We start from the raw sequence: 25186 nt of genomic DNA on the forward strand, positions 1-25186 counted from the left end.
CACGTGTAAAAATATCAAAAATATAACTTTATTAATTTGTAGAAAAACAAATAAATATAATTCCACTTTATATACAAATTTGAATTACTTCATATAGTTGGCAGTTCAGAAAAAATAAAGCTAGATATTTTTTTTATAATTCATTAACTAATTTCAAATACTACATTTCCCATTTTCTAAAAGCTGAGTATTTAACGTCCTTTATTCTTCTCTTTTAACTTGGCAACCAAAATTTCATTTTTCCTACATTCCTATAATAATAAAAAAAAAATTATTTGATGAGAACAGCAAGATTTTAACGAACATATTTTTTAGAAAATAGTTTACTTCATAATATTTCAATGTTTTATTAATTTAATATTAAGTAAAAAACACTGCATTTCCTGATTGCATTTAAATAAAAGATAACTAATGCTTACACCCTAGCAACAAATACTGTTGCGAGTGAATTTCTGAGGCAAATACTGATAAAGGACTTGAATGCCTGAGATTCCACTTTAAACTTACTACTCTACATTTCTCCCATATGAATAGGGCCTTATTGTTCTATACAAAAATGAAAAGTTTAAATTACAATTAAGACTAACCATAAATTATACAATTCTTTCCATACTGTGAGATTACTAGGAATTTAATCATTGAAAATATTAACATTTCTGTAGCTGCATTTTTGACTTGCAGAAACCTTTATAATACTGGGCTGGCACAAGCACAAAAGCAGAGAAATAACACATAATTATGTTTTCACTATTCAGTGACACCATTCTGGTGAGACAAACTTGTTAGGAAAGGGTTAAATATTCTAAGAATCTAAATCAGGATCCAACAATAATAAAAAAACAGCAATATATAAAATTGTATTTCGGAACACATCAATATATTTAATTTTGTAATTTTAATATTATTTCTCAGCATTTAATAAAGCATAAATATTCTCTAAATTAATAAAAATCAGAAATAATCAAGACATATATAGCAAAAATTTTAGAATAGTAAATAGCAACACGTTTTTCTTACAGAATTTATTTTAAAACAAATTATACTTACTTCTTTGAAATCTTTCACAGTTTTAAAGTATAACCTTTGTTTTTCTATTAGATCAAGTAACTGATCATTGAGCATATCTCGTTGTTTCTTTTCTTCAAGCCTTTTCTTTTCAACCTATATTTGTATTTAAAAAAACTTTATTACTAAAAATATATGATTTATTAAGTAAAAATAATTATCTTGTTTGTAAGTTGATAACTTTTAAAATAATAAAAAATAAATTGAACGTTATAAATGACTGTTAAATTTAATGTCAACTGCTAAACAAGTATACAGTTATTAGACTTTCAGAGATGTAACATTTTTAAAGTTGTAAATAAATAAATCAATAAAAATAAGTAAACCAATAAATTAATTTAATTTTATTATTTAAATAAAATAAAACATACTATGGCATCTCTTGAAAATGACTGTACATAGCAGAGAAAAGCAAAATAATTTAAAATAAATTATTCTATTAACTTTTATTTAAGAATATATAGTTAGATTTTTTTTAATAAACCATTTCATAAATAAACAAAAATCATAATTTCTAAAACCTTTAATAAAAATTGTACTTCATGATTTTATTTAGATAGACAAGACATAAATAAAGTCATTTTAAAAAACAACAACAACATACATTTGATGTGAATTACGATTTCAAACTTCAAAGTTTCAGCTTGGATGATCAGATCACCAAGGTTTTAAAACCTTGACAATGCTAATTTTGCTCTTCCCTGTGCCTGATTACTCAGATTGGAAAGATATTTAGATTATAACTTTTTTTTTTTTACAATTACCCTTATAGGGGGAAAAAAAAAAACAAAAAAAAACATTTCTGAACTGAACTCAGATGATGAGGAAGAAATAGATAGCAGACATTCTTACTTCAACTTCCATGCTATACTTTTTTTAGGATGTTTCAGCAAGAATGGTAGATTTAATGGGTTTCAAATGCAAAGACATAAAGGACCTTTGGTGAGAACTATACTTTCTTTGTGCATATACAGGTATTGGGATAAATTGCAAAACGAGCAATTTAATTTTAAATCCATAATTTTCTGATATTATTTTCAAAACAAATATAGCATTCTTTATCTATACAAGAAAAAAAAAAAGGAGCTTACTTTTGATTTATTTTGTAAAATCCTTTCAACAATTGTTTCTAACTGGGCAAGGAATTCAACTTTAGAGGCTTGTGATGCCATAGCCCTGCAGAAGAGAATGAAAAAAGAAGAAAAAAACTATTACAGAAATATTTCTAATATTAACACATAGATAAAAAAATATCAATGACATGAAACTTACTCAGTAAAGTTTTCTTGAATAGAATTTAATAAATCAACCTAAAAAAAATGTTAATGAATAAAATAAAAATATTTCTGAACACATTTTGATAATATATAACAGAGCAAAGTATTTATTTTTTAAGCACAATATTATACGGTATGTAAAATGAGTCATTATATAAATGGTATTAGTAAAATTACATAAGAGAATAACAAATATTTAAAATAGTCACACAATTGACATAAACTTAAATTCTTAATTGAAACGTCATGTCATTATATAAGAATAAATATAAAAAAAATATTTAATATATAATCATAAATTGAGGATACTTTCTTACATAGATTTTACACAAATTCATGACAATGCTAAAATATTACATGTATTATCTATAAATTTCCCCCCTTTTTTTGTTTTCCCAATCTTTTGCTATATCTATGTACAGCTAATTCATTATGTATTCAAGCAAGAACCAGTTAAATGAAAATCCAAAATCATTTTTAAAATGTTGTTTATCTTTGTTTAAATAGATCAATTTTTCATTGAGTACTTTTCTTCCTTCTCACTAGGAAAAAGAGAGAAAAAAAAAAAACTTTAAGTATCGTGTAGTTTCCGTTGTAAACACAAATAAAGATGGACACCCTCCCTGGAAAAAAAAGCACAGAAGTACTTAAAGTACAATATTGAAAGTAGTGAAGATTCTTTTTAAAAAATTGAAATGGTTAAGAAATTTCTAAAATGTTTAAATCCCAATAAATGAGAAATATATATATGACAGAAATTTTCCCTTTTTTTAAAGAAATCTTTTAAGAAAAAATATAATTATATAAATTCTATCAATGTAAGTTGAATTTACTAAGAAAACTAATTTTGATGAACATGTAAATAGTAAACGAAGCATAGAATTTCATATTAGTTTTAATGTCTTTAAATTTTACTACCACATAATTTTGCTGAATTAATAATTAAAAAAAAATACTGCTTATTATAGATTTTATTTAATAAGATTAAAAAAAAGACACAGACATAATAATTTTTCATAATAATTATTATTCATAATAATTATATACTGCTTATTTATAAAGTATGTATTAATTATCAAAATTAATAAATAGTAAAAATAAATCAAAAATAAATCTTAACTGGTAGCCTTCAAATTAAAAAGATAAGAAGCACATCTAAATTTCCACTTTATGATTCTACAATTTTTTTAAAGCTATATCTTGCAGTTATATATGAAAGAGTGGTATTTTTTAAGGTGAAAATAAGGAGGAAGTAATACATAAATGACACAGATACAAACTAATTCCAGAAAAATGAATTATTGTTTTCAAAATATGGATTAGAAAAGAATTTCATCTTAATAAATAATCCGCAAAATAGGTACCTCTTTCATTATGTACATTCTTGTATCTTCTAGTGTATTATATAAAGTATAAAATTGCAATGTTTCTTTATGCTTTGCAGCCACTACAAAAAAAAAAAGTAATACACATGATATAATTATAAAATATAATAAAATCTCTTAAATATATATATATATATATATATATATATATATATATATATATATATATATATATATACTTTTTAAATTTTTTTAAATTGGCCAGAAGAATAATATTACATCAGGAGCAATTTAACAATGAAAAAAAAATTTTAATTTAAAAAAATATATCATGAAGGAAATGTCAGGTTGGTAAGCAAAAAGCAATAATATCAAATATAGTGAAAGGTAAAATAATGAATAATGTTACAGTAAAATTGCAATTTATTTTCTTACCTTGATTATACAATTCTACAAATCGCTTTTGATACTGACTAAGTTCAGCTCTAGATGGCACTTCATCAAATTTCCTTTGTAATGTAGCAATTTCTCTATTTTTTCGAGCCTTGAAGAAGAAATACAAATTAAAAATTCATGAACATTGTGTCTATGAAATAAATATTAAAGAACAAATTATAAGTGAATTTGTATTATCAAGCAATATATATGGAAAATAATAAATTAACCCATTCATGGCATACTTCAGATTGTTCACCCAGTTTTATCTCATGCTAATATTACACGACATTCAAGTGTAAGCCATAATTAATGTTTACTGATATAAATATAAAGCTATTTACATTTCTGAATAAAACCTAAGCAAATGAAACAATAACAATGGTTGAAATAGTAAACATTTCTGCAATAAATGTGAATGGTTTTTATATCATCAAATTTATTTGAATAACTAATAAAATTATGAGATTTATTAAAGAAAAAGTAAAATGATGGAAGTATTGCTATTTACCAATGTAGAAGAAACAAAATTTAATAAAATAAAAACACAGTTTTGAAATTAAATACATTATTTATATAAGCATTTCTTACTAAGAGCATTCGAATCTTTTGGAGCTTTTCTTTATCAGCATTATATTGCTTCTCAACCATTTCTCGATATTCCTAAAGATAAATACATAAATCTATGAATAAACAAATAAATAAATAATAATAATAAACGAATTAAAAAAAATAAAAGATATCAATTAATTCTTATTAAAAAATAATTAATTGAATCTAAATTAACTAAAAAAGTATAAATTTTAAACATTTATATTACTGAGTATAAATTTCAATATTTTTTGATGATAGATGTTAGACCTAAAAGACTGATAAAGAGTTAAGCTTTTAATATGTTAATTAAATTAGTGATTAATGACTGTAGAATATTTTTTAATCACCAGGGATCATTATGATCCCATTTCAAATAACTGTAAAATTGTCTTACAGTAAAAAGGAGATATAATTTCGAGAAAATATGATTCAAATAAGTTTGCAAACATGCACATTTTCACAAAAAAGCATTCAAGTTTAAATTTATTAAGATTTGTTTAACAATAGCATTTTACAAGTATATATTCTTTTTTGGGGTTTTTTAATATATATATATATAACTAGTTTGCATTTTTGAGAGGTATTGATCCTGGGTACTACTGTTTATATCTTTCTTTGCTAACAAGGGAAAATTCATTATGACCAATAAAATATTTTGATGTTAAAAATGGCTTCTCATTCAATCTTTCAAAAAAAATTTGTACATGAACTATACATTCTAACATGGATTGAAGATGAGGAACTGATGTTAAGAAGGTAGTGGCTTTCTGCCTGGTTGTGGGTGTAAAGAATTTTGTAATAAACTGATCAATTAATCAATAAATTACCCTTAAAATCTTTACCAAAGAAGTCTTTAAAATGTTCAGCCTCATAAATTTCATATTAACTTTTATTTCATGCTAAAACAGATTTTTCATTTTTAAAGAATCTAGGCTATATATAATAGAAATTTTGGATTTGAAAATGGGATAAATCTGGAATTCTGGATATAATTGGACTACAATCAATATTGAATCATATTAAGTGCTCAGAAATAAAAATAAGAAAAGTGGATCATACCATATCTTCAGAAGAACCTTCATCAGATGATGCTTTTATTTCTTCAATTTGAGCCTTTAACCTAGCAAGCTCTTCTTTACAATGATTCCTAAATTCCTGTTCTTGTTTCTTTAAAGTTTCATTAGTTGCTACAAGGGATCGGAGAGTTTCTAACAGGCTGAAATAAAAAAAATAATATTTATTAATAAATCTAACATATTAACAAGACTTCAGATACAAATTTAAAATATTGAGCAACTACAAGATAAATCAGTATGCTTATTATGTTTAATAAAGAACAGCAGAAAACCATTTGTTACAGTTTTTTTGCAAATACATGGATAATTTAGAAGGAAGAGAGCAAGCAGTAGTTACAAGAAAAATGAGAGGGTTCATTTTTTACTGGGGGGGGGGGGGGTAGTATCATTCTTACCTATGCATGTGCTATACTTTATTCATCAAAATAAATTTACACCAAAATAAATGTATACTTTATTTCAAAATAATAATTCATTGAATATTTATCATTCTTTTTAATAATTCAAATATTAATAAACAAAAAAATTATGGAAAAATTGAGTCTTGCTGTATTTTTCAATATTCTAGCAGAAAATCATTTTATATTTGAAATGTAGTTTATATATATGAAAAAATATTCAGATGCTAAGGACAGGGGTGTTTGTGGGACCCCAAAAAATCCCCTGAAACTTTTACGGACTTACTACCGACATTTTGGAGTTTCGAGAAGGGGGGGGGGGAGAAATGAAAAATTACGATTATGAAGTATTGAATGACCTAATTATAAAAGTTCAAAGAATTACTTTTTTTTGCAAAATTAAGACCTTTGAACCCAAGTCACGTGATCGCACATCTGGTCGAACGAAGTCTCTCCCTTTTTTTTCTGCCGCGCCTACTTGCCGAAAAGAATCCAGAAGAGAATGTCCGAGAACCGGGGGAATGAGTCATAACTCGCATAAGGAAAGAACAAAAAAGAAGTTTTTTCCCCCTTTCCACGCATTATCACTGCCTTTGGAGAAAGAAAGGAAAAGTTTTCACCACACACACTGACCTTGCGTTTTCTGCTTTCAAAGCAAACAAAATTACCCAGATCAAAATAAATAATTCATTATTATTCCTACTTCCTTTTGAACGACGATCCCCGGAATTTCCGGGTATCGAAGTTCAAAATCCCCGGAATTCCGGGGTTTCCCCGGAGCACAAACACCCCTGTAAGGACAATTTTTTTTATTTGTATAGCAAGTCATTAAAATACAAATTGATTTTCCAACAATTTGGAATCAAAATATGCCCATGTATTCGTTAATGCTATAAAAATGGGTGTGTGGGCCTGGACAATATTGGTCTTGTCTCATAATTCTTAACAAATATTAACATTCTAGCCAAGCCTCAGGAAATACATAATTTTAAGCAGTTTCTGTATTTAAAAAACCCAACTATAAACAGTTTTGAGAAAGATTATAATAGATAAATCCATAACTAAATATTAAACAGAATGATGAATCTCTCATTGACATACTTTTTATTATCATCATTTTCAGCTTCTTCCAAAACTTTCATTTCCTTCATCATGTCTTTGTGTGCATTTTGCAACTATACAGGGGGAAAAATAATCAAATATTATTCAAAGAAATGTAACAAAAAGATGTAATTCTAAAGAGAATGGAATTTACAAAAAGTGATATTAAAACAATACATTACATTTCGCAACCTAGTTTGGGATTCTTGATAAGCATTTTTCAAATTTAAATTTATGGCTTCAATCTGGAATATAAAAATGTTTCAATTAGCATTAAATGCAGATGTTTTGAAAAATAAATAAATAAATGTAAAAATAATAGAGAATGGAAAAGTAATGAAACCTCTGCAACTTTTCCTTCTTTTTCGGTTATCTGCTTAGTTAATGAAGCCACAGTTCTCTTATGATACTGAATGCCACTGAGTCCTCTTTCACCCATTTCTTCATTAGCAAGTTCTGCTTGCTGTAAGAACACAGTTGCAAGAATGTTTAAAAGTTAAAATAGTGTTCTGTAGTTACAATTTGGCTTATAATCTGATTAAAAATTAAAATAGTCAAATATGGAAAAAAGCAATTGCTTGTATATATTTTATACCTTTTCAGCAAATTCAGAAGCCACTTGTTGAATTTCTCCTGATTGCAAGCCAACAATTGAACCAACCTGACTTGCAGTGAGTTTACCCTGAAATTTTAGATATTTAAGAATGAAAAAAATATATAATTTTATGTTTTTACAAATCAATTCCACATAGAAAGATAATTATAACATTTTGTTAAATGAAATATATACAAATAAAAACATGAAAAAATTTAAAAGAATGTAGTTATTTAATATTCAAATAGCAATAAAAATAATATATATTGCTATTTATTGCTAGTTTTATTAAATGACTCTTTTTGTTTTTTTCAAAAGGCAAAAAATTAATATTTTGAAAAGTTTAACCTAAGATAACTACATTCAGTTGAAGCAAAATATTTTATGCCATAGAATATTAAAAAGTGGGATTTCAATTGAAATTCTTTGATTTGTGTAGTTTTTCTCCCTTTTCAACTTGAGAGAAAAAATTGCATATAATTAAATAAAACAAAGTTTAAAAACTAAACTCAGTAGCCTGACAGCCTAATTTGGGCTAAGGCCTACAGTGCCCATATCTGCTTTCTAGATCGAGGACCCTGGGGTGCGAGGCATATGTCCTGGTTAGGTAGTCAGCCTAACATGGAACCCCCAGTGTTCCACGTTTTTAACAAATTTCATAACTTAAAAAATAATACAAACAGAAAGAAAAGCTCCCTACATGTAGATTTCTTTTTATATATTTAATTACACACATATAAAGACAATGCACTATGCAATGACAGCTGAACCATTTAGTCAATTAATTGATAGTATATTTTTCCTTCACTTTAGTTGGTATGTTAATTAAAAAATTTTTTTCACATAATTAAATTTTAATAAAGTAATGTAAATAAATAAAACACTGAAATAAAACATAACTTGTAGAAAATAGAAAATGAAACAAGAGTTATCATGCTGCATGCAAAAAAGTAGTGCAAAAGCAAAAAAGAGAGGAAAAAAATCACAAACATGAAACAAATTGCTAAGAAAATACTGAATTTTTTTGGTAAGAAAAAAATTATGTTTTCGTGAACAATACTTCGAAAATATAAAATAAAAGACATGAACTATTTTTAACATGCCATTTAAATTTCAAATAGAAACCATATTCTTTTAATATTTACTTTGGTACCATATAGAAATTAACTTATAGGAACATTTATCATATTTCTAGAAGGAAAAAAAAAAGTAGAATTTAGCCATTTTTATGACAAGTTCATCTTCTCTAAATTTCCATATAACAATTATATTTTTTACCTGTAAGTGAATAAAACTAAAAAGAGAATTTAAAGAAATTCATAATTCTTGAAATTAATAAATTGTATTTATTAAATTATTATAGAAAAACTACTGGTACTCAGCAATTTATAAAATTTAATTCAAATTTTAATTTTTTTAAATAATTTATTTTGCAATTATATAAGAGTGGTTATGGAAACAAATATATAAATGCTTTTAAGAGCAAAAATTTTAACATAAAAAAATTATTCTACAGAGTAAATGTAACAATGACATTAAAAGGAGAGCATAAAATTTAATGCAATATGCAAAATTTCTTGATACTAAAAATTTATGTAAGCTATGTAAATATTTCAAATCAAAGCAGATTTTATTTACCAAAAAACGCCCCGTTCTTTAATAATACAATAATAGAGCTGTGTTAAAATTTACAAACTATTTCTGTTGTTCTGATAATATGGCATCTCATAAAAAATCCCTAAAATTATCAGGATAATTGAATGCAACATGCATATGAAAAAACTATTGCAATCAATAAATAAATCATGCTTCTAACTAGAAATGATACCTGGCGATTTTCAAATTAGCCCACTAAGTTGCAAAGACTGATGCAAACCTGGGTTTACTTGGTAATTTTCAAATTACGTCAAGATTGCCTAGCCCCACTATACATAAGATGTCAATGTTTTTGCCAAGATGGTTGGCAAGGGTTTGCATTTTTTAAAAATATTTTATCACGAGGATCCATAAAAAAAAACAAGTACTTATATCTAAATATGCTATATATATTTTTTTAACTAATAAGTTAAAAAAATACAATTAGATGTATACTTAATATGTATATGTTAATGCAAAATTTCTATATCAATCATAATATACAATCATGTAAAAAGCCTTCATATTTCAAATTTCTAAAGAAAAATATCATTCCAAATAGCACATACATATTTCAATTTCTTTAAAATCTGTAATCTAGATAAAATTTTTTGAAATCTTAAATATCTGGGGGAAAAAAAATCTTTCATTGAGATCTGAATTATGAAGGCCCAAGAATATACAAACAGTAGTGAAAGTTTTTTACTAACCTCTTGCTCATTGGTAATAGACATGCTTTTCATCAAATTCTGAATCCGATTCTAGAAAAAGCAGCATGCAAAGTATAACATCCATAGCAAAAATTAATCACAGGGGCAATTGAAATACAGAAGCAAATATTAAGATGAATTATTAAAACAGAATTGGTTTGATAAAAAAGCATTTCAAACAAAGAGCTCACAAGAAAAACAAACTCAGTAAAATACCTCTTCCTCTGCTTTCTGAGCATTTTTTTCTGCTTCACTTGACTGTTCTCCTTCCTAAAAATATTAAAATACAATTTAATTATAAAAATAATTATCTGCTACCTAAACACTCTTTTTGATTTCATTGACATCTTATGACTATGAATTTTAATGACATTAATGGAGGAATTTTTGAGAAGAACTGATTTTTCTTAACAACATTAATTTCAGTACAGAGTTACTTATGACAACAATTCACAACCTGTTAATTTTGTAAACAATTTTTAATTTTAGCTGAAATCATCTAGAAATATTTTTTTTTATCTCTAATGTTATTAAAATTAAAATATCTTCAATATTATTGATATGTAATAAGCTAATGTTTTAAATTTTTAAATTTGCTTAAATTTCTTTTTATTTCAATCATTCTTTCCCTTGATACACAAATTTTCAATTATTTGTAATTCTTTGCAGCCTTTTTTTTTTGTCATTTTGCAGCTTATTAATAATGTATACTTCACAGACTGATATTCATTGATTGAAATATTCATGCTTAACAAATCAAGCAAATAAAAAAACATACGTAAATATTAACCAAAAATTTTACTTGCATACCAGCCCCCCCCCCACTTTTTTGTTCATGCCAACTCCGTAATATCTAATTCAGTTCATTCTTCCACCTCTTTTTTTTTTTTTAAATCAATTTTTAAAATAAAAAATCCTGCAGATTTCAGTTTATACTATATTAAAGAAGAAATGAAATTCAATCTATTAATCTGTAATTCTTAGAGGTAACCATAAAAGTTTACTTGGCTCTGTCTCAAAGAACTTCGGAAAAATCTAGAAGAATGGAACACTGTGATAGCTGCGGTCAAGCACTAAAGGCCTTTACTAACCATGATACAACCCTTTCCACAAGAGGCAAGTTTCATCATTGATAAGAATCACCCATACCATTTCTGCATCTACCAAGATGGTGAGAATCAACCACCAGGCTGGAAGCTTTTCATCCTTATTTTAAGTTGCATTCCCCCAGATGGTTTCTTAGAGGTAAATAAAATCAGATTAAAACACTATAATCGATTGGCCAGAAGATTATAAAATTCCAATGATAAATCTCCATGATAACACGGCAAAGAAATCTGTTAATTACCTTTAATATCAATAATTTTTCCTGTTCTCACCATGACAAAAAGAATTTCTAATAACTTTAAGTGAATTCTGTAACATTCTAAATTCATTTCTTTAGGAAAACAGAAGAATAAATAGTTTGAATTTACTTAGGTTGTGAATGGCCCATTCACACAATATGGTCAAACAAATCAAAATATGCAATCCACTGGTTCTTAAACTAAGACTACTCGATTGTTCCAATTTGTCTTTTTTGTGAAGTAATCTTCAAAAGATAAGTTTTAAAATATATTGTTTTGGTTACAAATAATTTCTTCATTTTAAGTGACTATTATTTCCAGCAATTAATTTGTAATTAATAAGTCTGATTTTTTAACATGAACAAGAAAAAAAAAATTATATTTCATTAACTCAAACAATATAATTACCTGAAAACAGAAAACAAATATGAAAGATTATTCAGTTTTTCAAAATGCTTTTTTTTAAAGCTGTGTATGGTATACAAAATGAATGTCATTCAATCATTCATAATAGTAAAAGTTTGTTACTTTTCAGATTTAAGAAAACCTTGAGATAAAATATAATTCTTAAAAACATTCAGGCATGAAAATAATTCTTTTTTTTGAATATCAAAAGACATGCAACTATTTTAAATCTGAAATAAGTTATTAATTAATTGCAGTCAAACATTACTTAATGAGCACCTATCATAACAAGTAATTTGCATAATGAGCAAAACAAAATACATATAGAAAACGACTTGCTTAATAGGAAAAACAGACATTATAAAGTCACATGTTGTATTGGCCCAAATCAGTCTATTGAGAACTTGTTTGAAGAGACCCATCTATCTACATGGAATACGTTTCAGCCAGATAGCATTATCGAACAGGACTCAGAAATATTTGAGCAAGTGCATGTGGAACCTTAATCAATAAGATTATGTTTCTGGCCAAATTTGTAGAGTTATATATAATCTTAGATAGTAATGATATTGATCAGCCGGTGAAAGAACACAACCTGAACTACCGAAGAACTTATGAAACTGCATTCTGTGTCACAGCAAAACATTGCAGGGGTTTGGTCAGGAGCGGAGGAAGTAATAAATGCAACAGAGCAATAATCTTCTTGTGAAATAAGAGAGATACTCAAAACATGGGGAATTATAACATCATATGTAGAGATGGATTGCCCTAATAGGGTAGCAACTGTGAATACAAGAAATTCATTTAAGAATAATGCAGTGATTCATGTTTTGCAATTTTTGAAGCATAGCCATAGACAAATGTCATTGACAATTTTCTTGTAAAAAAATGCATTATAAATTACATCATTACAAATGAGCATGTTTTGTTAGAGTTTTATGAGAGTTACTTTTTGAGTATTTTTTCCAGAACGGAATTCATTGTCCTTATTTTATACAGATTCTTATGGAAAAAACTATTTTGTAATACCAGTAAGATTGGGAAATAAATTATGCTCATTAAGTAAGGTTCCACTATAGTTTCTAAAAATAATAAAAATTAGGATTATTTTGATTCTTTTTTGCTAGTGGCCATCAATCATTTAATAGATATTTATAAGAATTAAAATAATTTTTTAAATTTTTTATCAGAGATATAATTCACAAATTAATCAATTATCACATTAATTAATTATAACATTTTTCAAGAAAATTGTACATTCTAAAAAATATAGATTTTAAAACTAATGAATAAGATTGTTAAAAATTGAAAATACTTAATCAATAATAAAAGAAAGATTGGAACAATTTACTTTGCTTTCAGTGATTCTTGCACTTCCAAGTTTCCTAGAAAAAAATAATAATAAGCATAATTATTTTAATTATTAGATACTGAAGAATTTGGCTTTTGCTTTTCAATCTATTTTTTTTTTGTAGTGATTTCTTAAAATATATTCTATAATTCAATTATTTTGATCATGGGCATTTTCAAATTCAAAAGCTATTTTTATGTGTGTTAATTAATATATCAATGTCTTATGTCCTCAGAGATTATAAAGTAAATAATTTATGACCACCCTACTTTACTGCTATACAATGTATTCCAATGAAAAAATAATAATTAAAAACCCAGTAAGAATTAAAGCATTTTCTTTTTGAAAAACTTTAAAGCATGAGATATGAATTATATTATTTATCTGGAAGTTTTATACTATAATTGTTGAGTTTAAAGAACTATATATTATTTTATTTAAAAAAAAAACTTATTTATTGTATTTACTATTTTTAAAAAATAGTAATAATTACTAAGTTATTTATTTTGTTATGCTAATTCATTATGTATTGTTTATTAAAAGCTGTTGAATATATATATAAAAAAAATCCTTGACATATTTAATTAAAAAATTGCCATTTCTTTCACTGTATTCATTTTTAGACCCAGTTTTTTTTTTTAATATATCGGCTTTTCTTAATGTAGTCTCATCAATTTTGTAGCAGCTAAATTCAGCAGTATTTAATTATAAATGTCATACATAATATAAATGTGAAATCACCTCAAATAATATAAGAATCATATTTGTTTCTCAATAAAAATAATTAAATTACTATTACAGAAAAGCATTTTGAAATTTAAAAGAATATAGCATAACACAAAAAATTCTGAATTATGTATGGATAGATAATGGCAGATTATACATGTTAAGCATTACTAGTTGCATGTATCAAAAAATGTTTGTTATAGATTTCTCATTTTAAATTTGATTTTATTTCTTGGATTAATACCCATTATCTGAAACTATTTTATCTTATTTGAGGACAGTAAAAATTTTAAGACTATGGCTAAACTAATTGCAACATTATAGCAAACATATTTTTCTAACTAGTTGATATATATTCTGAAAATTCTTAGCAATCTTCATTTGGTATAAACTGCCTACTATTCTAATTCTGAAGTCAAAGTGACAAATTAATTTTGTTTTGTTTTGATATTTTACTATATATTTAAATTCTGTAACACACAGTATATGCATTTAATATAACTCATATATCAAAAATTATATATAAATCAAACTTTCTTCAAATAGATTTGCTGCATATTGAATAGAAATTTTTTTTAAAAAAGTAACAACTTACTGCAGTCAAAAAACAATATTTGATTTTGTTCTAATAAAATAGAATAAAAATGACCCCCCCCCCCTATTTTATTGATTTTTATTAAAAATTCTCAAATCAGTCATTTATGGAGAAAAAAAAACCCACTTGTAGGTGAATCAGATTTTTAATTTCTGTTCTAGAAACTTCCTTCCTGACTTGGAGCAAGAGGGTTACTTTAAATTCAGTTATCTTCAGATTTTTTAATTTTAGTATGGACCCTAAACTGAAATTCTTAAACGTGTAAAAGCATTCCAGATGAATAAAAAATATAGAAAATTGGGTGAAAAATAAAGCCCCCCCCAAAAAAAATGTATGAGATTTTGATAGAGTATAGAATCAATAATTTTGAAAAATCACAGCTATTTGTAAAATTTTTTTTATAAATTTCATTGCCAATTTTATTTTTTTAAGTCTTCTTTAAACTTAAAAAAAATAAAATATGATGTAATTTTTTTAGGAAGAATATGATGAAAACTTTGCAATATGGATTTCTATATACTGAAATTTTTACACATCTATTTTTTTCCCAAGAATTTTTAAGTTTGAATCCCAGGGCACAAAAATATTATATTTATAAAAAAATATTTTTTTGAAATGACGTTTTAACAATTTTTTAATAATTTAGTTTTTTGAAAAGAAAGTTTATTTCAAAATTACTAAAATTTTTAAAGGCAATTTTAAATTACTTCAGGCATTCATAGGGTAAAAGCTATCTTGGGATGAATTATGTAATTTTGAAATCTTGCAAGATAACGCGGTTGATATTTGAGTCATTCTCTATATTTTCAGATCATTCTAATATGAAATGGATTATAGTCACTATTAAAAGATCATATTAGATTCATACACAGAACAGATCTTAAGCATTTCTGGCTTCAATTTTTTAATCTTCTAATCATGAGATTTTTTATTTTTTTTTAAATTTAAGATTAGGAAATTTTAATTCTTAAGCTTGCAAATTCAGCCAGAAAGAAAGAAAAGTATGGGCAAACAAACAAAAATCATAAAAAGAGAAAAACATGCATTTAAAAAAATCACTGAAGCAGACAAGTTTATATAAATATAATAGCATACAGTTTTTGAAACACAAAGATAATTTTATTATAACATTAGACATAAAAGCAATCAAAGAGGAAGTATTCATGTTAAAATTTAGAATGCTGGAATAAAATGAATGAACTTACTTCCCATATTCTAATAAAGTTGTCTGAACTCTCACTTCTTCATCCTTTAATTTTTCAGGAGCATGATAACGAAAAAGTCTTTGAGGTTTATAAACATCCTACAATCAAAATGAAAAATTGTACTAATTTATTTATATTCGTAACCCATAAAATATTTTTTTTGTTTCAAAACTTAAATAAACTTTTCTCAAATAAGAATCAGCAAACTGCCGCATACTATGTTTTTTCAATTCATACCTGTAGCATTAAGTAAAACTGAAATGAATGGAAAACTTTTTTCATTTTATTAATTTAATATCAAGAGATTTTCAAACATGAATACCATTAATGGAAATAATTAAATGAAATCTGAACATTAATTATTTCGAATTAGTATTAGCTGAACTACTAATGCTAATTCATAATCACACAATGATTTAAAAATCAAACACATATGAATTTTTTTCAGTAATTGCTAAACTTTGAGAGAAAATTTTTGTATGAATTTTTTTTTTTTGGATTTAATAATGATGTGATTCATACAATCATTCATTATACTACACCTTTAAATTTTCATAACCTGCAAAAATATATTTAAATATCTAATTATATGTTTTTATTGGTGTAAACAGCAAGTTTGGCTTTCCAGTTTCAAAAGTTTGCCAACTTTAGCTTATGAATGATAAAATTTTGTGGGAGAAAAATATGTACCTATTCGAAAAATTAAAAAAATAGGAAACATATTAATTAAGATAATTAAACTTTTTATGTGTCAAATATAGGCAAAAAAAAAAAAAAAAAAAAATTCTAAAGCCACATTTTGAATATATTTAATATCAATTTAAAAGAAAAATATATACCCCTCCCCCCTAAATAGTCTAATAAATTTGACTCTGATAAAACTGAGCAAGATTATGCATTTTTAAGAAATAACATTTTATAAACAATTAAAAATTTATAAAAAATATCAAATTAGGATTTTTTTGTTAATTGAAAATAATTTCTAAAAATTATTTCCAAGAATTAATTCTGTTTAATTTCTGAGAATCTTCAATGAAAATATTTTTACCTTAAGTTCCTCATAAGACATAGCCATTTTTTCTTTTAGCAATTTTGATGTAATATCCTGTAAAGATAAATTTTTCAATAATGGAAAATACTCTGAATAAAAGAGGACAAAATGTGCATTGGAAAATGATCAAATTTGAATACCTCTTGTAAACTTACTTCAAGAGTTTCATAGTTTTTTTGAAACTGATATACAGAAAAAGCTCGAATATAATCACCAGTTTCTTCTCTAGTTTCAATAGCTCTTTTAACAAGCCACTAATAAAAGATAAAAATATAAAAAGTTTAAAATTTTTTTTAAAAAAAAGAGTTTTAACAAAGGCTAAGCAGTTAAAAAAATTCAGCATATCAAAGTAATTTAAAAGTTTTAACGATTTTAAATTTTTTTTAAAAACTGCTAACAAAATATCTATCAACATATAAACAAATCCAAGCCTCTTTTGATATTTAAGATTTATAAAAGTCATTATTATAATAATAAAAGTCAGGAATAGAAAATTTAAAAAATCCGTTTCCTATTATTATTTTTATAATAAATATTTTTTCAAAACCAATTTCAAATGTTTGAACAAAAAGCATCTGATGAAATCAAATCATGAAAAGTAACCATTATGGAAAAAAAAAAAAAATACTTTCCTGAAATTTTTCTTCAATAATAAGGATGATTACTAAAGTAAGCAATTCTTTTTATTTTAATCTAAATTTAATCTTCTACTAATCAAAATAACAATATCAATATGAAATTTCAGGCTGTGCACACAGCAAATAATGAAATGGTATTGCATACATTAAAAAAATCCACTTTTAAAGTTTTCAAGAAATTAAAGAAATTAATAACCTGAATAACTGGAAATATATGAATGAAATCCAAGCCCTGGATTTGATGAGGCTCTATTCGATGAGGACACTTCATTTTAGGAAGTACAGCTACAATTTTTTCAGTCAGAGAACTGAATAAAAAAAAATGATAAACAAATTCCCACTCATGATGAAAGTAGAATTCAAATAAAAATAATATCTAACATAAAAATAAAAGATTAAAATTAGAAGGAAAAAAAAAAAAGATACATCAGCATTTAATATAAAATGAGTAGTTTAGAAATCTTTTTATCCACATTTTTTTTAATAAAAAATAAAAATAAATTTTTTTTTGAGAAAATTCTTTTTTAATTTTACCAAAATTTGATATAAGTTAAACAATCATTATATTAGAATAATTAAATTGATAATACAATTCAAATATTGAATCATTTAGCTTAGTTTCCAAAATTGCAATAGAGTGTTGACAGAAATATTTGGAACCTAAAAAGACGTTTTAATGTGAAATACCTCAACCTAAATCTGACATAAAGTATTTTATAACAGAAATATTTTATATAATTACAATTTAACATTATTTAGCTGTGGAACATGGCAAATAAAATCATATTAAAGAATTCTCTAAATTTTTATAACATAATTTTCATAATCTGAATGTAGAATTTTAAAATGCACTTGAAGAGAACATAATTAAATCTTTATAACAATGTATATGGCATTATTGATTAATAAAAATTAGATATTTTTAAACGCTAAAATTCATTTTCAAGAAACGCTACAATTCAACATTATTCAAGTTTACTCACCAAGTTCCCATCCATAAACACATGGATGGGAATTATGCTTATTAAATTAAACTTAATACATAAAAACTCTTTCAAATGATCACATCTTTCACATAATTTAATACATGTAGAATCTTTTATTACAACAAAATGAAAATTTGGTTTCATGTTTCAGATGTTTAATGAAAAATAATGAAATATTTTGTATCATGTATGATAATAAAGTATAGAAAAACTATTAATTAAAAAACATATTTCACTTTATTTAAAGAATCAAACTGATTGAAAGAGAATTTCAAAAATTAACTCATCCTAGTTTTTATAAATAAGAAAAACAACTGCATTTTCTAAATAGAAAATACTGCAAAAATATGAAAAATTGTAAAATAGTGCAGTTATCATAACTAAATATTTAGCAAATGAAAATATGTCAAATTGTGAAATTTACAGTAGTTATTTCAATATGGTAGCATATAAAAGAACTAACAAATTAGTAATTATCATGAACAGAGGATTAATAATATTGAAATATGTAATAAATGATAAGTATATAATCTTAAAAAAATAATTCTACAATATTTTGTTGATAAATTACAATAAAATAATACAAATATTTAATGCAATACAAATCCAGTTGAAAGGTGTAAAATGATTTTCAGTGTATACAGTGGTATTAAATTTTAATTATTATTATAAGTATAATCTGAAAAATATTGTACATGATTTAATTAAATCAATAATATTGCATTTTTCATGAATATAGATAAAAATTTTGCAATTATAATGAAAAAAGTAACTTAAAAATTAAACAATTTTTCAAAATAATATATATATATACAATAACTTAAAAAAAATCCATGAAAATCTTGTGAATAATAATTAAATTATAAATTTTTAAGAGTAATATTTTAAAAATATATAAAGATAAATAGTTCAATTTTAAAAAAAAAATTACATTTTTTGTCCAATGGTAAGATTTTCTTGGAAAAGAAGGTCAACATCAATATCAACATTGCATACTTCTATGCACCAAGTCATTCCTCCGACAACCTATAAAAACAAAATATTTGATTTATAAGACTGTATGAAATCAAGATCATGAACATAATTTTCTCATTCAATTTATAAAACATCTATGAATTACAAACATTTCAGATTATGATATCATATGATAAAAAGTCAGTTACAAAAACAAAAGAAAAATTTTACAGCTACAAAGTAGAACCAGAAGAAAAGAGGTAGAAGAAATGGTAAAATTTAATTTATAAGATTTTTTATTGATGCCTTTTTTCTTTAGAAATTATATTAATTAAAAAAAATAACTGTGTCAAGAGATTTTTATCCTCTTCCCTCATTTGAGTTACCAAACAAAGTTTTTAAAAGAAAAAAAAAAAGGGGGTACTTAAAAACCATATGTTGAATATAGAATTTATGCGAATAGTAAAAAGAGAAATTAAAAATAGGTTTTCTAATGATTTTGGTTTCATAAAAAAAAATTACATTAATTCTAAAATATGTCAGGAAATCTCTGCTTGTTCCAATAATTTTGATTACAGTAAAAAAAAAAAAAAGTTAAATCATGCCACTGATGATTGTATTTTGATGGAACACTGGGAAGAAAAAATATATTGAATAAACCAAATTTTTTTATATTGAAAAATTAGGTAAGCCCACAATGAGTTTGAGGAATATTTCTTGTTCAAATCATGGATCATGTTAAAATACTATCCAAGCTTCTGTTTAAAACCTGCTGATATAGGAAAATTAATAATAATAATAATTAAAAAAAATGAGTATTAAAATTCAGCATATAGCATTTACAGTAATTTTATAATATTCAATATCTTTAATTGCTTATAATAAATTAGTCATTAATAAATAAATATGACTATAACAAAACTGTTTCTATAAAATTAACAAATAGTTTAACAAAAAGCAGAGCATTTTAATTTCTGCAATGTTGTGAAAAGTTTTGACATCATAAATGTTATATAAATTTCAAAAAGAATTTTTGTAGAAGGTAATAAAAAGGCAAATTTTCTACATGATTGGCAGGGAAGGTAAGTTGACTATTGTTAATATAATGTGTAAATTATTAAGTACTAAATATTTTATAAATAAGAATAAATTTCTTAATGTTAATTTATTCTAACTTATTAATGAATTTTTTTAGAACAAAATATTATAAGTATTTGACTATTTTAATTAATGCATTAAAAATATAAAACAATAAATTTCAATTAAGCAATTCTAAATTTTTCATAAGTAATTAATTTGGTTGCTCATTAACAAAGTGATAAAAAGGGTTAGAAAAAACAATTGAAGAATTAGCTACACATATTACAATTTAAAAGTTCTACTTTTATCAAACATAACAATTTTAAATCATGAATGAGATATAAAAAGAAAATTTACATTTTCGTAAAACAAAATCTGATTTTAAAAAAACCATTAAAAAATCGAATAACTTCACTCACAGTAGATAACTTTGGTAAATTTACACTTAAAAAAAGTATCTTACATACTCCACTATCAAAAAGTACAACAAATTTTCAATTAATATTAAATCACAAATTTTTTGCTTGATGAATTTATGCCTTTAAAGGATACAAGTTAATAAAAAGGACAAAATTCAATAATTTCATAATATTTAAGCATTTATATTGAAAATAAACTGAAACATAACTATTTTAATACTTATAAAACACCTACTTTATCGAAAGGTGAAAGACCTTTGATTCTAGCACGAAAATATCCGGCAGCCAAGAGTAGGTCAATGATTTCTTGAAATTTCCTTTCTTGTTCCTCATCTTCTCGTACTTCAACCTAAATTATAGCAATTTTGTTGAAAAATAAAGTTTTTCTTTAAAAAAATGGTCACAAAACAGCTGATAAATGTATAAAAATTTTATTCTACATTAAATCAAATTCTTTTCATTAATCTATTTTTAAGGAATTGCGTATTTCTGATATCAACATCAAGCTTAGTTTCTATGGTTTTATGAATTTATGCATTCGGTTTTAATTTGGGTAAACTAATAAAAAAGAGCAGTCTGACAGTAGTAGTTATTTTCAATATTTTATAATGTGACATTAAATAATTTGGGTACTTTTCCGTTAGCCAGGTGCAAGCGAAAAATCTCCAAATAATGTAGAATTCCGCCAAATTCGTGTTTGGTTCACAATTGACGACATTTGTGCCCGGCTAATGTAAAAGTACCATAATTTGATATTTTATTGTTTAAATTAATATAAATTATAAATTAAATTAATTAAACTATCTAAATATTGCACTGAAAATAAAAACTAAGCTTTTAAAGATATTTTTTTAAATAGGATGTTCATCTCTACAATGATCTAATACACAAAAAATATATATACAATATTTCTAAAAGATAAATTAAAAAAAAAGTATTATATTATTTTCAAAATAAGATATATCTTTTCATAAAGAGAAGTTAAATGAATTAGATAATATTTCACAAAACATTTAAGATGCTACATTAAGAAGATAGTTTCTAACTTTTCCCTCTAAGCAGAATATACTAAAGTGGATAACATAATGACTGGATAATAGAGCAAGTCACTATGCTAAGGGGGGAAGGGGTCACAGAACTTCATAGAGAGGGTAAGATACACCCAAATCGGGAAATATAATATATTTAATGTCATATAAAATATTGATTAACTACCTATAATATTCTTGAACATGAAAATCAATTTCAAGTACTAACATATTTTAACTAATTTAAATAAAAGGTACTACAAAATCAATTTTTTTATTATCAGGTACTAACAAAGTACTAGAATACGAAAATATTTCTAAATGGAATTAGAACTTTAGAAAATAAAACTATTATTAGATTTACACAAAATTTAAGGTCAGTTTAACTAACTAATAAAAACTTTCATCAACTCTATATCTACTTAAAGATGACATTTTTTTAAAACCAGAATTCATCTCAAAAGAGCATTTTAAATAGAAATGACTTCTTTACAAACTAAAATGTTTAGTATTATTTAAATTCTTTATGATAAAAAAGTAGAGACAATTTTTTCACATTGCCACTCTTCTCAATAAAAAGATTTATTCAATGATCATCCTATGGCTAATGTAATAATGAATAAGAAAAACAACTTTAAAACAATTTTTTGAATGTAACCTCAAAGCACCTATATAGATAGCAAATTTATAAATATTTGAAAAATAGGCTAGAAAACTTTAATTATTATTATTACAATTATTTTGTAGGAAAAAAAAAAAAGGAATGTATAAGAAATTTATAAATTTTTTCAAATGAAAAACTATTAACCTGGATGTCTCAGCATATTCTTTTTTTAAAAGCATTTTATATTAATAAAATTCTGCTTTAAAACACACATTAAGTAATCTAATATATATTGTTATTTAACAGTTAATGTACATTAAACTGTTTCATAATAATTGTTATATAATAATTGCAACTGAAACACTTTTACCATATTAAGAAGCTTTTGATATTATAAAAAACAAAAACAGATTAATATTGTGATATTAATCTCACAAGGACTCGCCTATTAAAACTAAACACGTTCATTTTTTATTAAAAGTAAAAATACAATTTAATGCTTTTCACGCCTGAAGGAATTTAAAAACCATTTTGGGAAGAAGTCCTTCCTATCATAAATACTGTTTCTCTTTCAGCTATATTGTTCTAAAAATTTAATATTACTTCTATGATTTTTTTTTTTTTTTTTTGTATAAATAACAAACTGGTTGCACACGCAAAAAAAAAATGCATTGAATTTTATTTGATAAACTAGCTAATATTAGCTGTTTGATAAACTAAGCTGAAGAATCTTGTGCGTGTATGTATATTATATATATATGCATTAAAATATCATACATTTTATATATATCTTCTGTAACCATAAATAATAAAGCTTAGTCATAGGAAAATTGGACATCTACATGAATGGGTTTTTTTTGTGTGTGTGTGTGTCTTCCACCAATAATTTTAAAATACATAAAACATATATAAAAATCTGTTCATTGATGTTATATTAAATAAAAAAGGAATAGTAAGATAGTAATAGAATGTAATAATATTCATTAAAAGGAAATTTAAGTGAAAGATTTTGCAATAAAAGTGGTAATAATATGTTAGTCTATAGTGTTTGCTATACTAATGTTTTTGTGTATGCTGTTTACACACACAAAAACAATGGATAATGTATTTATATTTGTGCAAATAACTAACAGGAAACAGGTGTGGGGAATTCATTGCAAAACCATCAGAAATGGATCATACTGGCATTTGCAATTTCAGTCCCAACTTAACTGTGATAATATGTAAATAGTTCTAATAATGTGGGAATAAAATTATGGAAAAGTGATGCACAAAATTCTAAATACTAACTGATTATAAGTTCTCTCAAAAGTAATTTACTTCAATTTTTTTTTAAAAAAAATTACTGCATAACAAAATCTAGACACAAATATGAAAAGCATTTTTTTCCTTTGCTTTATAATATTAAATGACACAATTATAATTATTCATAAAAACAAATTTTTAAATAGATGATATAAAAAATAAAATGTGCATCATGAATTACTTATGGAAGACTTCTATGAATTGCATTTTCTTCACGCGATAGTATAATATCGTAAAATCATAAATCATCATTTTTTAAAACTGATTTTACGCTTATCATTTTTTTTAAACTGATTACATTTTTAGCAGTTTCACTCTAAACAGAACAATGGTTTGCCTAAGAAGTGTGCAGAAGTTAATTATACAATTTTTGATAACAGATGTTGCATTTATAAACAATTATATGCCGATTTATATATTTTTAAATTTTACACGAATTTTTGCATATAAAAGTAATTTTGTAGCATAATTTTCTGTTCCGAAAACAAAAATTACCCAGCAATGTAATACAATTATCTTGATGGAAAAAAAAATCGCCTTTATTAGCAGCTGATTTAAACTTACTTTTGAGGATTTATTAAAAGTATCAAAATCTGGAAGTGGTGGAGGTCTTGATGAATTACTTCTTGAGCGAAGTCCTCCCACCACTGCAGCAGCCATATTTACACTCCCGGCATTTATTTATTTACAAAGTTGCTTCTATATTAACTTTTACTTGTCAACCGTCGAAGTTATTTTCCGCACAATTCTAGCATGCGCAGCTCTACATCCAGTCGAGCAACTTGTTAACATTCGATCAATTAATTAACAACTTTAGTGCAATTGGCGTGGTTATTAAAAAAAAAAAAAAAACTGCTCAAGAAATAATGACATTGACAACGAGATAGAAATCTCGTGCTCGTCCTTTGTCAATGTTCTGACTGCTATGAAGTTGGGCGGCAGGCATCATATGATTTATGCCGACAACGACGTAAAGAAGTCAAGAAGCTGTATTGCAAGTAGACAGAATTCAAGGTTTGATCATCCAAAATTTTATTTATATATACAATCTATTTACACATACATCTTGCTCAGGCGCAGATTAAAGGCTATTCGCTAGGAGCCTCGAAATAAATTTTTTTTTTCTAAAGTCCTATTTACATATCCGATTTTAATCAATAAGCCAATCCCCACAATAACAGCATCTTGATTCTATCGAAAAAAAAAAAAAAAAAAAGAAAAAAAAAAGAAAAATTACGCTAAAACACTAAAAAATAAATGATAAATGTAATTGATTTTACTC

General features: G+C 24.7%; 1 protein-coding gene across 2 annotated transcripts; it reads right to left on the reverse strand.

Annotated features, from left to right (window-relative positions):
• Window positions 1-12: 12 nt before the first annotated feature.
• Window positions 13-24817, reverse strand: LOC129980826 (coiled-coil domain-containing protein 93-like). Of its 2 annotated transcripts, XM_056091229.1 has the most exons (22): window positions 24469-24814; window positions 21203-21316; window positions 19446-19540; window positions 17725-17836; window positions 17046-17144; window positions 16888-16944; window positions 15840-15937; window positions 13314-13347; window positions 10428-10481; window positions 10212-10262; window positions 7867-7953; window positions 7615-7734; window positions 7454-7516; window positions 7272-7345; window positions 5756-5912; window positions 4694-4765; window positions 4103-4211; window positions 3707-3789; window positions 2338-2375; window positions 2157-2241; window positions 1048-1161; window positions 13-251 (listed from the first exon to the last, which is right to left on the reverse strand). In XM_056091229.1, the coding sequence occupies exons 1-22, from the start codon at window positions 24562-24564 to the stop codon at window positions 192-194; spliced, it is 1872 nt and encodes a 623-aa protein (XP_055947204.1). In that variant the 5' UTR covers window positions 24565-24814; the 3' UTR covers window positions 13-191. The 2 variants fall into 2 exon arrangements, with proteins under 2 accessions (XP_055947204.1, XP_055947206.1); XM_056091231.1 differs by lacking the exon at window positions 10212-10262 and having other exon boundaries at window positions 24469-24817.
• Window positions 24818-25186: the final 369 nt, after the last annotated feature.

Source organism: Argiope bruennichi, chromosome 8, assembly GCF_947563725.1.
Source record: "Argiope bruennichi chromosome 8, qqArgBrue1.1, whole genome shotgun sequence".
NCBI classification, from domain to species: domain Eukaryota; kingdom Metazoa; phylum Arthropoda; class Arachnida; order Araneae; family Araneidae; genus Argiope; species Argiope bruennichi.

Excerpts from the sequence above, each read along its gene's own strand:
- LOC129980826 (XM_056091229.1), bottom strand. The coding sequence starts at position 24,564 with ATGGCTGCTGCAGTGGTGGGAGGACTTCGCTCAAGAAGTAATTCATCA. Across the intron at positions 16,945-17,045 it reads AAAACTATGAAACTCTTGAA|GATATTACATCAAAATTGCT; the intron begins GTAAGTTTACAA and ends TTATCTTTACAG. Across the intron at positions 15,938-16,887 it reads TGTCTTATGAGGAACTTAAG|GATGTTTATAAACCTCAAAG; the intron begins GTAAAAATATTT and ends TTTTGATTGTAG.